This window comes from Anomaloglossus baeobatrachus, chromosome 1 (assembly GCF_048569485.1).
Source record: "Anomaloglossus baeobatrachus isolate aAnoBae1 chromosome 1, aAnoBae1.hap1, whole genome shotgun sequence".
NCBI classification, from domain to species: domain Eukaryota; kingdom Metazoa; phylum Chordata; class Amphibia; order Anura; family Aromobatidae; genus Anomaloglossus; species Anomaloglossus baeobatrachus.
The window spans coordinates 660976542-660994041 of record NC_134353.1 but is presented as its reverse complement, the minus strand read 5'-3'; the positions used below and the strand labels follow the sequence as shown (position 1 = coordinate 660994041).

General features: G+C 42.3%; 1 protein-coding gene across 2 annotated transcripts in view; it reads right to left on the bottom strand.

Moving 5' to 3' along the window:
• Nucleotides 1–17500, bottom strand: part of MED13L (mediator complex subunit 13L) — a 209660-nt gene that overhangs the window by 89090 nt on the left and 103070 nt on the right. For both annotated transcript variants that reach the window (XM_075320005.1, XM_075320006.1), the window contains exons 3-7: nt 8165–8249; nt 7607–7690; nt 3309–3454; nt 640–834; nt 1–6 (exon numbers count right to left, since the gene is read on the bottom strand). The exon at nt 1–6 is cut by the window's left edge and continues 183 nt beyond it. In XM_075320005.1, the coding sequence (XP_075176120.1) occupies nt 1–6; nt 640–834; nt 3309–3454; nt 7607–7690; nt 8165–8249 (516 nt within the window). The remainder of the gene's footprint in view (nt 7–639; nt 835–3308; nt 3455–7606; nt 7691–8164; nt 8250–17500) is intronic.

Here is a 17500-nt window from a genome sequence, read left to right as displayed (position 1 = left end):
CGCCACCTGAGGAAGAGATGGATAAAGACTTAACTGGTGAAGGGTTACCAGCATGTGGCCACTTATGTCTAGGGCTATTAGACCATGAGAAACAGTGGCCAGGAAGAGATGTGGATAGAAATATATCGGCTATATACTACATATCCTAAGAATCATTTAAGTGGTCACATCTAAATTGTACCTCATTGCTCGACAGTCACCTGGATATCTGGACTTTACCATCACAGCACTATGAATTGTAATAAAATGAAGAGGGGGTTCCAGAGGACATGCGCAACTGACCACACTCACGAGACATGTGGTGTGATAAACCTCAGCTTGTAATTAAAACTAGGTATGCGTCATGTGGGACACCCCCAGTACCACAGTGTATTAGTCTTTAGGCACAGCCTACTAATCGCTGTAGGCCATGGATTATAGCTATGAACAGAGAACACGCCCAGAGAAAAGAATGAGGTTACTATCATAGGTACCACTAACACTTTCCATACAGAAGTGGAAAGCTGGGAGGACAAGGCATATACCGGTACTACTTTTTCTACATGCCCTCAGACCGACATCATTCTGTAAACTTGTATTCCTTTCTCCAATCTCCTATGAAGCTTCAATATGTTCTTGACCTCAGCCAGACTTCCTTACCCACAATAACTTCCACTGCGGCCGGAAAGTCATCATCATAAAGCATTTCCTGATCTTCCCGTTGATCCTTCCTTGCCGAGAGCACAGTAGGGTAGAAGGGACGCCATTCCTCCAGCAGCCTGCGGGTTGTGGGATCTGATGTCTTGTAGGCATGACCAGTAAGTGTTCCACTCAACCCATAAGGGCTCAGAATAACTATTAAGGAGAAGCAGAACACAAATATATAAGAACGTCTATAAAATAAAAAAAAACGGTTTAATTAGTGTGCAGTAAATAAAGCCCAACGTTATACATTTACTGGGTATTCAGCTCTTGGAGTCTCCGGATCTTTGCTTACTGTGCTGTACACACACGTAGCTACTGCTCAGTGAGAAAGGTACATACAATGATGAGCAAAAGGGTAACAATGTTCTGAACTTTTGACTTTCAGGCTCCATATCTCACCATCCACTATAGCTTTCAGCGTGAGACTACCATCATTTTATACACAATCATCTTGGCTATCTCAGACATAAATTTGACTTGCAACTATTTAGCATATGATTAATTATGCACATTCTAGTCATGTCACTGCACTCACTTTGCTGGAACTGTAAGACGCTGGATTTTGCACAGAAAAATACACAGTAAGGAAAAAAAAAAACGCATTACTGATCACTGGAACTTGTCCTAAGGCTACATTCAGATGTCCGTTATATTTCACATAAGCAAAAACAACAGGTCGGCCTTTCATCACTGTTTTGATCAGTGTCGTCAATGGTGTGTCAGATATTACATCAGCGTTTGGTCAGTGTTTCAGCATTATTTCTCAGATTAATAAAAATCTGATGGCCATTTCTTAAAGAGAATCTGTCACCAGGTTTTTGCGCCCTCATCTGAGAGCAGCAAAATGTAGAGGTCCTGATTCAGCGGTGTGTCACTTACTGAGCAGATTGCGGTCTTTGTGATAAAATTCAATGTTATCTCTGCTGCAGATCTAGGAGTTATATAGAGCTCATGAATATGCTGGACTAGCTGGGAGGATGACAAATAGTCCTGTAATGATAATCTACTGCTGATTAAAAAGCGATTTTATCAAAACTACACTAAGCAACCCAGTAAGTGACATCTCTGGAATCAGGATCTCTACCCCTAAGTTTGGCTGCTCTCAGATTAGGTGGCAAAATCCTGGTGACAGATTCCCTTTAAGCTTTTCTTATCAGTCCATGAAAAGTGGACAGCATAGAGAGGACATCCGAGCGCTGTCCGATATTTACACTGTCCATAGACTTGCATTGGTGAGCTTCATGCAACACACTAAGCAATATCGGACAAGTCTGTGCTTTTGTGTAGACCATTTAGTCCAAGGAGGTGAGAAAAGAAAGATATTGAACATGAGAACTACCCCACTGACTATCAAACATGGAGAAAAACAGACACCTGAATGAGCCCTGAGGCTATATTCATACTGCTTTGTTTATTTTTACATCCGTGTAAAACCGACCATTTTTCTTCTGTTATCCATAATGCCTCTTGTTTGGATTCGAGTTGTATCCATTTTCTCCCCCATTCGCTTTTTAAAAGCTGAAGCAGGTACTGTCTGAACGTCTCTATCCATTGACTCTTCGCAATAACTAATAACTTGTTTTTTGCAGGACGAGTCGCAATTTTAAAAATTACACTATTCATTTTAACACATTTACAAAAATGGAGAGAAACGGTGATATTTTTTTTCCCAATTTCCCCATAATTTGGGGGGGGCTGTTATTTTTTACAGCCTTGTGTGGTAAAGAGGAGAGAAAAAAAAAAAAATCACCTGGCAGCAAGATTCTCTAGGTGAGTTTGATTTTTAGAGCTATTAAACTTGCATAGATTTTTGTGGTGAATAATAATAAAAAAAATAAAAAAAAAATAAATAAAAAAATGGGGGGGTCTGTCTTGCCATTTTCCAAGCCCCATAAATTTTTTTTGTTTTTCTGTTCTACAGTTCAGTGAAGCAGCAGCGTGTTAGACATGCTTATTGTCCCCTAAGGATTCATTCAGAGGTCAAGCTTCTAAAATGGAGTTACTTATAGGGGTCTCCCCACTTCTGGTCAGAAACTGCCATTTGGGTACATGGCAGAGCTTGGAAGTGGGCACTATTTGATTTTAGAGTACAAATTTGTCTGGATTAGACTACGAACGCCATGTCGCATTTGCATATTCCTTCATCTGCTAACTGCCCCATTTCTATAATGAACTGTGGGGGTCTATTTTCTCTTTGGGAATGTGAAAAATTGTACACAGTATTGTATCGAAAGAAAAAAAAAAAACAAAAAAAAAAAAAACAAAGCACAATGTGTCACGAAAATAAAACAATCCAAAATTATTAACACAAAGTAAGAGTCAGATTTGAAAAACTGAGGCTCGATCATTTGTGCCAAAACTGACCTCGTCACTAAGGGGATAAAATATGCAGTAGGTTATGTTTTCTCTAAAGTTTTTCTCTCCCACTAAGATCAAAACAGAGTGGGAAAGAAAAAAAAAAAAACAACAACATTTAAATAAAACAAAAACCTCACCAAAAGTACATTGAAATTATTGCTGTGTTTTTTTGGTCAGTTTGCATTTGAAGCACAGAAAAAAAAAATGTACCAAAAAAAAAAAAAAAAAGAAAAAGCTATAAGTGAATATACCGTAAAGGAGCTTACCTTGGCATGGCGTGTGGGATGTCTGCGCCAGCTGGAGATGTTGCTGGTTGATGAGATACACGGGCTGGTGCTGAGCAATCTCTACACTTGTGCAAACACTGCTTTCCCCATGAAGGAAAAAAGTAAAGGAGCAGGAAAGGTTCTCGCTACAAACACAAAAACAAGAGCGGACATTAATAAACTGTAAGCAGTGACCTCCGAGTGTACCAGGTCCCCACGGCTGTATTCAGATGTAACCACAGAGAGGAGCTGACAGATAAATGCAAGCTGACAAAGCACTCATTGACCATTTGGGTCTTAAAATTATTGTCATCCGGTTTTTGCCACCTAATCTCAGAAGAATTAAACCCAAATAAAAGGTGCTGCAAAAATGTCTCTAAATCACAAGGTGTATTAAATAAATCCCTTTTAAATGTATTTAGATTTATAAAGTTTGTGATTTACTATGTGCTATAGGACTTTAGCTGGTCTTAAAGGGAATGGCCACCATTTGGATAATCAATTCAGAATCCCTAGGTTTCCCTCCTATTCCAGCAGTGTCAGCACTGCCTCTCCCGGGGGTTGCGTGACACTGTCATGTCTTGTGATCCCTGCAGCCAATCAATGCTGGCTTCACTTTCCCCCTCCTTCAGACAAATCACATACGTGTGGAATAAAGTCAGAGTTCACTTTAATCCGTTGCAGATCTTCCAGCTCTCTCAATAAGCATTTTTGCCCTTACTCTTATACTTGCTCTCTGGCGTCTTCACCTTTTATCGACACCGCTCTGGTCCCGCAGCGACATCTTATGACTAGCATTGAAAGCTTGTGACTAGTGATGAGCGAGCTTTACCATGCTCGGGAGCTTGGTACTTGTAACGAGCAGTTGGATGCTCGAATGAAAAATCGACTCGTGTACAGAGAATAAGGGAAGTCAATGAGGAACTTGAGCATTTTTCTGGAAGATCCTCTGGAAAAACGCTTGATTTCCCTATTAAAATCCATTCTACTTGGTACATAAGTTGAGCCCATCTGACTATTCCGTTATGAGTACGCAGCACCTGAGCATGGTAGTGATCGCTCATCACTACTTGTGACGCAACGTCTGATAGGCCAGACGTCAGATACGTCACAAGCTCCCAATGCATCTCTATGAGAACCAGAATGAGGCTCCTATAGAGATGCATTAAAGAGTGACCTCTGGCACGCTCTATGAAACAGTGGAGTTGCCAGCAGGCCACAAATCGCTGGAGACTGACCGGAGCAGCGGTGATAAAAGGTGAAGACAGCAAAGGGTAAGTAGATTAAAAGCACCACTCCAATGATGAAAAAAGAAAAAAAAAATGCGAAAGTGGTGATGCTTTAAAACAAGCAGCCCAACAAGTGACATTGCGGGAATCAGTGTGTCTGCCCCTATATTAGGCTGCTCTCAGATGGGGTGGCAAAAACCTGCTGACAGATTGTCTTAATGACGCACTAAATTATTTAGCTATTACTTTTCCACATCACATCATTTATTCAGAATTATCATGTTACATTATCATCTGTACTTTTACCACCCTTTTCTTTGCAGGTTCCCAGGGAAGACTGCACAGCGGCTCCCAATTGCCTTAATTGTGTCCCAAGAGTACTCAGCAATTCAATGAAGAGGATAATCACTCTTTTCTCCCATAATCAAAGGGTTAAACTGACCAGACTCGGCAGATCCCATCACCCCTGCCAGACAGGGACTTGCCAGAAAGTCGGCATGGGGCACCTGCACAGGGCTTCACCTACAGCTCCACGTTTTTAGACTATAAAATGCTGTCCACTACAGCAAACTACAATAAATAGATCGTAGACCTGATGAGGCTGCTGTACTTACTCTAGAAATCCATGTAACAAAAAAAAAAACACACGTCTGTAGAATCCTTTATGAAAGTTTCCCTGCCTGATCGTAAAAGGAGATTGATCTAGATGAGAGCTTAAGTCATAAGATTCTTCTTTTTAATTTAAAGAATGCACAGATCTACAATGATGGCTTAATAAAAGATCTATCTAATAATACAGAGGGTACTGGGAGATTTTGGTGACAGATCCACTCTAATGATTGCCACAAAGAACTGTTCTGGCAGCGATGAAGGGGTTACACATTAACATACAGAACTGCAAGGATATATGAAAGGCGAGAATAATGTTGCTTCAGGCCACAGGCACAGATAAATAAGCTTGGCATCCCAGAATACTGAGATACCTGGGCATCAGTCATTGTCACCTGAGCGCTTCTTATTTTCGCACTGGATACACTCCATTCTAATGCAGTGAAATCAGATATTATTTGCAGCTTCAACTACCTAATGAGAAAAACGAGCATGTCTGATTTCATGTCCTGAAAAGGTGCTTTCTGCCGCCCCAGGGGACGGTGCCATTCCAGCAAGGGCATGTGAGAAGACGTACTCTTGTGGGGGTTAGATTGGCTGGAATAATCAGAGTCACTCTCTGCATGCAGGGAGATAGCTGGGAGGGGGAAGCTGTCCTAATGACATCATGCCAGGAACTTGTCGACTTAAACCGGGTTGCCATAGCAACAGCTAATGTCTCCATGTCAGCCTGTGCATAATTACAACAGAGGAAGAAAACACACACGCGCTCGCGCACAGCCGAACAGACGCACACATAGGATCAGACTATGGAATGAGAACAGATTTCTATTTCTAGCCTAATCACATGACCCGGGGAGGGCGACATACCGATGCACGCACACTCCTGCCACCCTATACACTGCAGATACTAGCTGCACACTAGAGTTCACAGACACCTCTGGCCAGCTGTCGTCCCCACCACTCAGGAGGGATGATGAAAGCTACATGGGTGGAGGTGCAATATCAATCAGAAAATGGGAGATTTTCATGCCTATTGCTTCAATGTGACTGGGCGCAAGTGCACAATTAGTCTGGCCACATGTGGCAGTCACCCCCAGGTTGTGGCCGCAGCCGCGGAGGGGCCTCATTCTGTACCATATGTTTCCAGATCAAATAAAGAATGGAAGCACATCACAAAGGGAATGGGAAACATCCTCACACCTAGTCAGACAAGGACCAGAAATACAGGCCACCCCCACATTGGTTGGGCTGCTTTATAAGGCACTGTCTAAATGCCGCAATTTGTATATAATGGATTTCAGCTGGATCAGGTTTTTCTAACACATTTGAGTCTATGGAAAACAGAGCCATGAACTAATTGCTATTTATCTTACACTTGAAAATGGATCCTTTTCAAGTGAAGGAAAATGGCTGGCTAATTATCAGATCTATTTTTATATAGACTTCAATGTTCAAAAAAAAAAAACGGATCTAGCTGACATCAATTATTAAAGAACGGACAAAATAAAAAAGCACAAGTATTTTGTCAACAGATTGCTGCTGGGTCTGTTCTAACTGGACAAGTGCACTCCGCCTAACAGTAATAACATCTAAAGCCCTATTGGGGGTGAGAAATGTAAGGCTTTTCTTGTGTAACTATGAAGTCATACTATAGTTTAATATATTAGGACCTATAGGTATGGCCATCATTGAGGCAGAACACAATCATCATATATTATAGGGTGTCAAGGTAGGGAATCCTGAGGGATACATTTATGGCTTTACATAGGGCCGTGGTTCAGTCATATCGTATGGACGCTGTGGCTTTTTGCTACTCTGTGTATGGTCATATCCTTTTGCTCTGAGGGCTACTTAAGTGTATGTACACTCATGTTTGCCTATAATAATCCCTCTATAAATCATGGTGTTTTATTTAATGCTATATGAGGCTGCCATTGAGTGGATTTAATCATTTTTATTTTTTTTTACAAAGTTTTTTGTTTTGTTGTTTTTTAAAAAAAAATTTCTATTTTATTCAGCTTCAATGAATATTTATTTTGTAATTATCAAATAATACCTACAAGTGACCTAGATATGTTATTGAAGGATAGCCTCTTAAATAAAAAATTAAAGTTAAAAAAAACAAAAAAAAAATGCTTGGCAAATAATAAGTTGCTGACTGTGCAGTCTTCTCACCAAATCAGTGGCCTCCTCAGTTCTTACCGAAATATTGCAGCATCAGCAATCAGCACCCCAATCTACATTATGGGATTGCTATACAGCCTGTCTGCAGACCACCAAGAGTTCAAATTGGAAACCCACCGCAGATATCAGTGGCTAGCCTTGGATTTCTGCTGAGGACTGCAGGGTAAATACACTCCAAAAATCTGATGAGTGAACAAATCTTTATAGCTCTGCTTTACAGACTCCATTTGGATGCACTGAACGAGACACAATAAGGAGTATAACAGTTTTTACCTCTTTGAGACAGATTTTTCCTCTCTTTCGCTGGGCTTCACAAACCATTTTCCAATGCGCACAAAACTTTTATCGAGCAAACACCTAGAGAGAAAAAAATACACAAAATGATTGGCTTGTTAGTTACGTGGAACATGACAACCTTTACACACACTAGAAAAATGTCCCCATCAGGTATTTTACGAGAATAGCGAAAAGGGCTCTTACAAACGTCCGTCCAACACAGTCAGTGCAGAGACCAGACAGACCAGAATGCACACACCGGCAGCGGCTCTCCCGACCAGAGCATGACAACGTCCTATATTTCTATGAGGCCGTCACGCTTGGCACAGGAGACCCGTGGCTAGTCCGTGCACAGACTAGAATGCAACAGACTGGCTGGGGGTCTCCTGACCCGAGCGTGACAGCGTCATAAAATTATATGAAGTGGGGACGCTCTGGTCTAGAGTCGCAGCCAGGCCGTGCATTCTAGTTTGGGACAAGTTGCCAGCATATTCCAATAAATGAAAACAAAAAAAACCCAAATACTTTCAGCACCCCATTGTAATATCCAATTACCTCTCTAGTAGGTTGTGAATGGCCTTAAAAAGTAGTGTCCGACACTCATAGGACAGTCCGTTGTCCCACAGCCCCTCTTCTTGCACTGTAAATGACAAAGTTTTGTGTTTAGCACAGTGTAAATAAATAGTTCAATACACAACATATCACATGTATTTTCTGGAAGCAAGTAACATTTTTCAGACTATACAACAACCAAGATCATAAGACGCACCTAGGTTTTAGAGGAGGAAAATTGATACAAATCATGTAATCATGATGAACTTATGGAGGATGGGGGGGGGGGTGTTATCTGCTGTTGACACTTATGTCACACACAAAATAAAGAAGAAAACCGTTCTAGTTACCTTCCCTCCGCTCACCTGGCGTGCAGCATCCTCTTAGAATCTCGGCAACCGCCTTTGGCATGTAAACGACTGGTAGCACATGACGTCACTGGTATCACACGCCCCCAGTCACAGGCACGCCAAAGCAGGAGCAGGGTCTCCGCTGCAGGAAGCCGGCGGCAGCAGGAGAAGTGAAGATTCATTTTTCCCATTAAAGTGAAATGAATATTCAATGCTCCACAAACCCATAATTTCACCTACCTTTTGGCGCCGGTGTCAGTGATCATTAAAATCTTCAGTTATTTACTATCAATGACATTGGTGCCGAAAGGTGGGCAAGATTATGGGAGTGGGGAGCAGTGAATATTCATTTCCATTAATAGCAGCCACTGGCTTCCTGCAGAGGGGACCCTGTTCTTGCAACTTTGCTCCACTGCCACATCACACCTCACTCATCCCTAACATACAAGGTACATTTGGACTATAACACGCAGCCCCATTTCCTTCCAAATTTGGGGGAGGCATTCAGGGAGAGGGGCGAGAGAGGGCGAAGTGCGTCTTATAGTCCGAAATATCCTTTAGTTCTTTTTAACTGCTATGATGTGTGAAAACCTGACAATTACACATAAGAATAGTAAGTTTTGATGTAGAAGTCTGCGCTGCTAGCACAACAGTGCAATAGGAATGTTTTAAAAAATCTTGGCCACCTAGTAACTCATATCCCCATTATTTTATAGAGGACTGGAGTGACATCTGTAGGGTCTGGTTGGTGTCAGATACGGCCCTCTTTAATTGTCTGGTGTTCAGCTCCTTTGACATAGGAGAACTATGGAAGTGCATTGCACAGATGTGATCAGAGAAGTGGGGGTCCAGTGTAGTCATATTAGCAAATAAGATTTAGCAGAACACATACAATTTTGGTGAGGGTACTTCAGCTATTTAATTGGTAAAGCCTTATCGATTGGAAAACCATATAGCGTTCAGCCCAAAAAAGGATTTAGGAGAATGCTTATTCCCAAGTCTGAAAGCACAGGCATTAGCGGTACACGATCAGTTCTACACAAGGTCTCCATTTACTGAAAGTTAAACGTTAAATAACCAGTGGCGTAACGTGAAGATCAGGGGCTTCAATGCAAAAGCTCCAATGGGGCCCCCAATTATCGCAAGTCTTTAACAGTATTGGACTTTTCATATAGGCCAAAAGGGATCTTTTGGTCCCCCAAGGCTTTAGAGCGCGGGTGCAATTACAACATCTGTACCTGTTAGGTTATGTACAGGGGCGTAACCCTATTAATGCAGGACCAGGTGAGATTTACATAGATTGAATCTGTCCTTAAGAACCTGCTCTATGCAAACATTTTTCTAGAAGCAACTGTATAATGGGGAGAGAGACCTTCATGCAATGCTATATTAGACTACATATTATATCCCCAGCATAAAGGATGGCAGAAGTCTGGGAACAGAATGGGAGATTCATAATCACATTACAGGAGCCATCAAGAACGCTGAGGACCCTCCAATTACTACAGACCATAGGTCTCAAACAGATGGCCCGCAAGCGGCACATGAGGCTGCTTCACGTGCAAGCCAGTCTAGGGGGCCGGTGATGTCAGCACTTATGTGAAATGTATTGCTGCATAGACAACGTCTCTCTGCACTAAAATGCCAATGCCCACCACCGGCCAATCAGAAGCCAGGAGCTGATGTCTACTTGCCGGCCCATGGCAGTGATATCATATGCTGCTGCACGGTCATGCTAACATCAGCGGCTGGAATGGACCTTGCCACAATTGTCATGGGTATCCAAAATAGCAGTTGCACTCAGATAAAGGGGAGGAGAAAAAACAAGACTGTAGATGGTGAACATTGGAATATAAATCTGCATTACTGCCAATAAACAATGAAAATTTAAAAAAAAAATATGAGTTAATTAGCAAATAAAGGTGGCCAAATTTCCTTGTGCCCAGATACCATGTGAAGGTGTAACTCATCTGAGTCAAACTCTAACTGCTATGCCTTTCTTGTCCAAACTGACCTTTTATATGGGCTAGAATAGAACCCGCAAAAGGAAAATTAAAACACCTGAAAGAAGAGGTGTTTTAATTTTCCTTTTGCAGGCTCTATTCTAACCCATATAAAAGGTCAGTTTGGACAAGAGGCATAGAAATTAGAGTTGGACTCAGATGAGTTACACCATGACGTGGTATCTGGGCATAAGGAAATTTGGCCACCTTTATTTGCTATTTTTCAAAAAAAGTTTTCACGTTTTCTTGGCAGTAATGCAGATTCATATCCCAATGGTCACCATCTACATTCTTGATTATTCTCTTTCCCTTTACTTGAGTGCAACTGCTATTTTAGATATTGTATGTCATGTTCAGTATGCACCAGTTCAGATTATGGGATTAGGAAGTGCCGGCAATTTTTCTAGACAATTGTCATTGGGTCCTGGGCATCAGGATGGGATATTACAACAAGAGGAGGAACAGGATGGGCAGATTATTACAGAATGTGGGTCATCACTTCAAAGATGGGGATCGAGGATGGGGATATATTACTACAAGATCAGAACCATGAAGGGCACATTACTACAAGGAGACCATTACTACACATGACCAGGATGGAAACCTTACAAGAAGGGGAACCAGGATGGGGACATTACTGCAAGAAGGGAACCAGGATTGGATATTGGATGTCATTACAAGAGGGGACATTGGGACCTGGAAGAGGCATTACTACAAGATGGGTTCCAGGATGGGGACGTTACTACAAGAAGGGGACCAGGACTGGGTTTTATTACAGGAGGGGACCACTATGAGGACATAGGGACCCAGAAGAGGCATTATTACAAGATGAGGACCAGGATGGGGACATTACTACAAGACGAGGACTAGGATAGGAAACATTAATACAAGATAGGGACCAGGATGAGGGACATAGCTACAAGATAAGGACATTACTACTACAAGACATTGGCCAGAATTACTATACTATACATATACATACAAACAAATAAAAACGTGCATGTTTGTTATCGCCATATGCTTAATGACCCAAGCTATTAAACTATACTATAACCCATATGATGTTGCCATTAAAAAATAAAATTTTAAAAAAACAAAAAAACACAACAACACACCAAAAATGTTTTAAAAAAAGGATTAATTACTGTGTATGGGGGGGGGACAAAAAACAAAAAAAAAAAAACAAAAAAAAACAACAACATGCTATCACTAAAATGGTCACTGTCCTGAAAAGAAAGTGGCCGCTCAAATGAAATCTTTTTCTATGTGTGACCTATATTGCCAGCAGAGTTTGAGATCCCGGCTATAGGGCTTGTTTATGCACCACAATGAAGAGCCGCTGTGTAGGAGTGCCTCCTGCTTGGGCAGTCTCGAGTCATCCATGCATTACATGTCATGCTACATTAACAGATGAAGCCTCTTGTCTGGACAATGTCAGCAGCAAAAATCTGCCAGGAGGTGAACAGGTCATTTAGTTTCAACCACAATTTACCCTTTTACATTTCAAAGTTGATTGGAGCCTCCACAGAAATTCTGCCAACATTACACGGCTCCTTATCTACACTGTTGGAGCTGCCAGCCTGCTTACAACCTCCAACTAGAGAGCACTTTTTGACAAAGTAGAAAAAAAGTGATGAACACAAGTGAATAAAGGTACAGTCACACTAAGCGATGCTCCAGCGATCCCACCAGCGAGCTGACCTGGCAGGGATCGCTGGAGCGTCACTACATGGTCGCTGGTGAGCTGTCAAACAGGCAGATCTCACCAGCTACAAGTGACCAGCGACGCGTGGAAGCGATGCTGCTCTTGGTAACTAAGGTAAATATCGGGTAACCGAGCGCTTGGTTACCCGATATTTACCTTTGTTACCAGCGCACACCGCTTAGCGCTGGCTCCCTGCACTCGTAGCCAGAGTACACATCGGGTTAATAAGTAAACCGCTTTGCTTATTTACCCGATGTGTACTCTGGTTACGAGTGCAGGGAGCCGGCACTGACAGCCTGAGAGCGGCGGACGCTAGTAACCAAAGTAAATATCGGGTAACCAAGCAAAATGCTTCGCTTGGTTACCTGATATTTACCTTGGTTACCAGCGTCCACAGAAGCCAGCTCCCTGCTCATTCAGTTCGTTGCTCTCTTGCTGTCACACACTGCGATGTGTGCTTCACAGCGGGAGAGCAACAACTAAAAAATGGTCCAGGACATTCAGCAACAACCAGTGACCTCACAGCAGGGGCCAGGTTGTTGCTGGATGTCACACACAGCAACTTCGATAGCAAGATCGCTGTTACGTCACAAAAACCGTGACTCAGCAGCGATGTTGCTAGCGATGTCGCTTAGTGAGACGTGGCCTTAAGGCATGTCTAGAATGTTAACCTTGTAATTATTAAAGATATGTCTATTAAAAAAAAATACATAGCATGGGGGATAAACACAGACCAATATCCTAAATAGTGGAGAACTAAAAAACATTTGTGTGCACAAATTCTTACTAAAGTTTTCCATGCCAATTTCCAGTTATACCACAATATCAAGTTCTCAAAACTTCAGCAAATCCAAACAAACATCCTAATGAAGTGTCTAAAGGGAACAACTGCTGATCGAAAATATGACAAGCCCCTCAGCCCTTCACTGGCTCATCACTCCAATCATTCAGTCCCCCATGCAGTTGGCATGCTGTCAGACGTACATACATAGTTTACATTAGGAGACGTGCTGCAGACAGGACCAAATCGATCCAGGCAGCCGAGGAAGCAGTGTTACACGTGTGGGTCACCTGATTGTGATCATTAAACTATGTAAACAAACAAATGTCTTTAAAAAAAAAAACAAACACTCATTTGGCTACTTATCTGCCACAGTGGATTTTTGGTTGTCCACGGGATATTATAAATAGAATACAGAAGGAATTTAACCTATTCTCAATTTTTAATTCAGTCCATATTGACGGCAGTCATTAATCTGGCCACACATCTCCCATGATCAATCTTACTGGGAACCGTCTCTCCAGGAAAGATCTCTCATGGACTAACGACTTTAGTGCCGATGATGACAGTGGTCACCAGGCAGGTAAAACATTCGCACTTTGCTGACTTTTAGTCAATGGATGCACAAGTAAACATGTAAGAACTTTCCTTTAATTACCCGGACAAATAAAGGAAAATCTTCCATCTGTCCTATACTTCTTGCAGTAAGGGAGTAGGGGTCAGATCAGACTACAGTACAAAAAGTGATCTTCAAATCTTAAGTGTGATATTTTCAAAGAAAATGGCCAAGATGCAATGTATCTAATAGAACGGGAAAAGAAAATCTGGTCTTGACAAGAGGATGAACTTCTCAAAAAAGGAGAGGTCTGAGAGGATTTATTACTTGTGATGAGCGAGTACTACCATGCTCGGGTGGGCGCAACTCAAGTACGCGAGTATAATGGAAGTCAATGGGAGACGCAAACATTTCTGCAAGTAGTGCTCGCTCATCACTATTCACAAAACACACAACATTGCGCTGTATAAAATGAAAAATAAACAAGAATACAATGATGTGGAACATACAAAATGGATCAGAAGGCGAAGGGTAGACATTTTTCCATTTTATTCAAACTTGGAGGACTTCATTTTTAAGAAGAAAAACAATTGAAAGGTCCTCTTTGAGGCTTCATTCACACATTGATTTTTGCATACGAGGATCTGTTTTCATGGATAGCACTCGCACCAGTGATAGTCTTTGGGGACATTCACATGTCCGTGATTTTTCATGGCTTGTACGATCCACAGAAAACATTGGAGACAAGTCACAGATTGATCCGATGGTCGGATTAAAATTGGCAGTGCAAATTTAAGAGAGTGAAAGAAAATAGAAAGCCTTCATCAGAGTATAATTTTCATGGACTGTAAGAATGGAGAAGGTGGATAGTTGTTTTTTCTTGTGTTTCTCCACGTAGGAGAAAAACTAATAACCCTTGCACCACACACTGAAATCGGACTCAAATAATTGGTCCGTTTTTCTTGTACGTGGGGAAAACCATAAGTGGATGTTTGAATGAGACATACAAAAGGTGGAAATCCACTGTGTCCTACAGTAATGAAGTAGTTGAGACTTAGGGTATGCTCACACGAGCGTTAAAATCGGATGAGTGCAAGGCGAGAAAATCTTGCATTGCACTCTGACCAATGTTAGTGAATGAGGGAGAAGAGTTGGTCAGATTCTGGTTGTGAGAAAAGTCGCAACATGCTGCAATGTTCTGCTACAGCAGTATCACTCGCACCCATTCAAGTCTATGGGTGCGAGAGAAACATCGGACTGCACTCGGATGTTATCCCAGTGCAGTGCGATATATGCACAGGCTGACAATGGAGGAGATGGGAGGATTAACAGGGTCACAGTCACAGGGTCACAGTCACATGACACTCGGCTCACGCTCGCAGCATAGCCTGAGTCGGGGGTCATTAGCATATTGCATTGGATGCCATATGCTCGTGTGAGTCCAGACTAACACATCTGATCTTCATCCACATGAAAGGGACCTTAATTGCAGACTTACAATCAGTACCATATATGTTGTTTCTATGAATTTCACCCTTTGCAAAATACCCAAGGTGAGATCCATGACAGAATTTGCAAGTTGGCAGTGGATTAAAGAGTAGCTTTTTGTTAACAGGTACTAAACCGACATCTCCAACTGACCAAAGGTGGTCTGGAATCCTGAGACTCCCACCCGATACACTCAAACGTTTCTGTGAAATGCACCGCTTGTCAGGTACAGGTTGCCCTTAGACCACCCTGTACAAGCTCAGGCAGGAGCGCTTCTTTTATGATGAGCTGCATGTTTCAGAGAGACTTTCAAGGGGGAGAGACAGGGTCTCAGAACCTGGACCCCCACCGACCCAACAGATGCCAGGTACTACATGTAATTTATTTATTAGAAATTTTTTTTAAATACAACACAGGTGTTAACATGGTAAACATTTTTCCCCAAGCTAAGCCTATAACAGGATGCCATAGTCTGAAATCAGGTTGGGTTCACATTATGCTGTGAAATACAGCAATAATATCTAAAATATAACTTTTAATAGTTCCTCTAAAAATAGGGAAGGATCACCTTGCCTATGCATAAAAATCAATTCAGGGATTAAATCAATTGCTAAAATCCTCCATAATACTAAGAGGGACCAGCAAACCCTGTGAAAGTGCAAAAAACACCTCAATAACGATTGGTGTTGGCAGATATACACATATATTCAACCGAGATGGTCAAGATGTTTCACACAACTGCTCATTCAAACTCTGTTCACAATAACGGCAGTGGTGTTATTCACAACCAATAGTATCCTCCAGTTGCTAATAGGAGGTAGTTTTTTTGAGTGACCTTATTCCCCACACACATTTGGTCACAAAATACATCACATCCGGTTGGAACAAATAAACAATATCCAGGGATGCAGAGATTCAAGTTGTTAACCTGATATTGTCTGAAATGGAACAATCTCACCCAATTCCTGGTGTCTTGTTTCCCAGATGGTCAGTGTGTCCTCATATCCGGCGTAGTCCAAAAGACCCTCATCAAACAGGTCTAGGACCCCTTATGAATGGACTCACTGTCCTCTCCCAGAGTCTCCTTCTCCCGACGCGTTTCTTATACACCATTCATCAGGGGAGCATTAAGGAGTAAACCTATACTGGGTTAATCAGACGGTGACAGCACCAATCCTATAAGCTGTACCAATTATGCTGTGCCCAGATAGGGAAGGTTCCATTTGATTCTCGTTTGGGATAACGGTGGAACACCATTTTCAGATTTCATCAGTGTATTAATGTGAACAGAGCCTGCATCCGTCACTATGAACAGCCCTCCAAGTTCTGGCTTCAGAGGTATCAGGGTGCACGCCTGGCCAGTGGAGGATACCCCCAGACAAGCCACCATACCAAGCAAGGGCAGGAAGAGGCACCATTTTTTTGATGCAAAAAGAAGGATTTGTCCAACATTTTTGCAACAAACCTGCCTCCTCCTAATATGTCAGATGTGATGTGACAGAGCTGAATAATAATAATAATAATCTTTATTTTTCTATAACGCCAACATATTCCACAGTGCTTTACCATTCAGACATTTATATTTTCACTGAACTTTGCCATATGCAATGGCCAAACGCTGACAGATTAGGAATTACATCTCTGGACAGTTAGCTGCACCAAATAAATAATGATATGAAAAGGAGCGGATAAGTAGTTTAGTGCAGGAGGAAAGGCAATGTATGGTAAATAAACCAGGCAATCATACAGAATATGAACAGCATAAAACAATGTGGAGGACTTGGAAAGTAGGTTCAGGCAGTGCTGAGACTGCGAATATGCAAAGTCAGCGCTAAATCTTGCCACCCCTTCCCCACAGCAGAGGACGGTATAGTAAGACCATCTCTGGCTTGCTAGGAGAGGCATGGATACAGTGAATAGCTCAGCCAGTCTTATTTACAGAAAGTATGTGGCAAGGGTTCCACCCAAAGCCTCTATTCACCTTAGAAATGTCAGTTGCTAGCATATACCAGCCACCGGCGGCAGTGAGGCAGTTAATCTGGGAAGGCAGTGCTCCCTGCTCACACTGCTGGGCTTTCTGTGCGCCTCTGCAGCCAATTGGGGAGAAGCTGCTGCAGCACATGCTCCATCCACAACAGAGCAGGGAGCTGCTAATGGGGGACTTGGATCTGTGCCTGGCCTCATCACTCACAGACACAGGGGGGAGGGAAGTGCAGGGCAGAGACGCAGAAAGTACAGGATAGAAGACAGAAAAGGGAGGGGGACAAAGCGCGGCCTGGCTCTACCCCTGTGTGTCTATATATTTATATGTATGATGAATGACAGCACCGCAGACTGCAGGAGCGAGTCTAAACCCAGCCTACAGCCAATCCAGACAGATCGCCTGACGGGACTGCTCCCCATATTACTACTCTACCTCCAGGTGGTCAATACCCGTACAGTCAGCTGCACAGTGG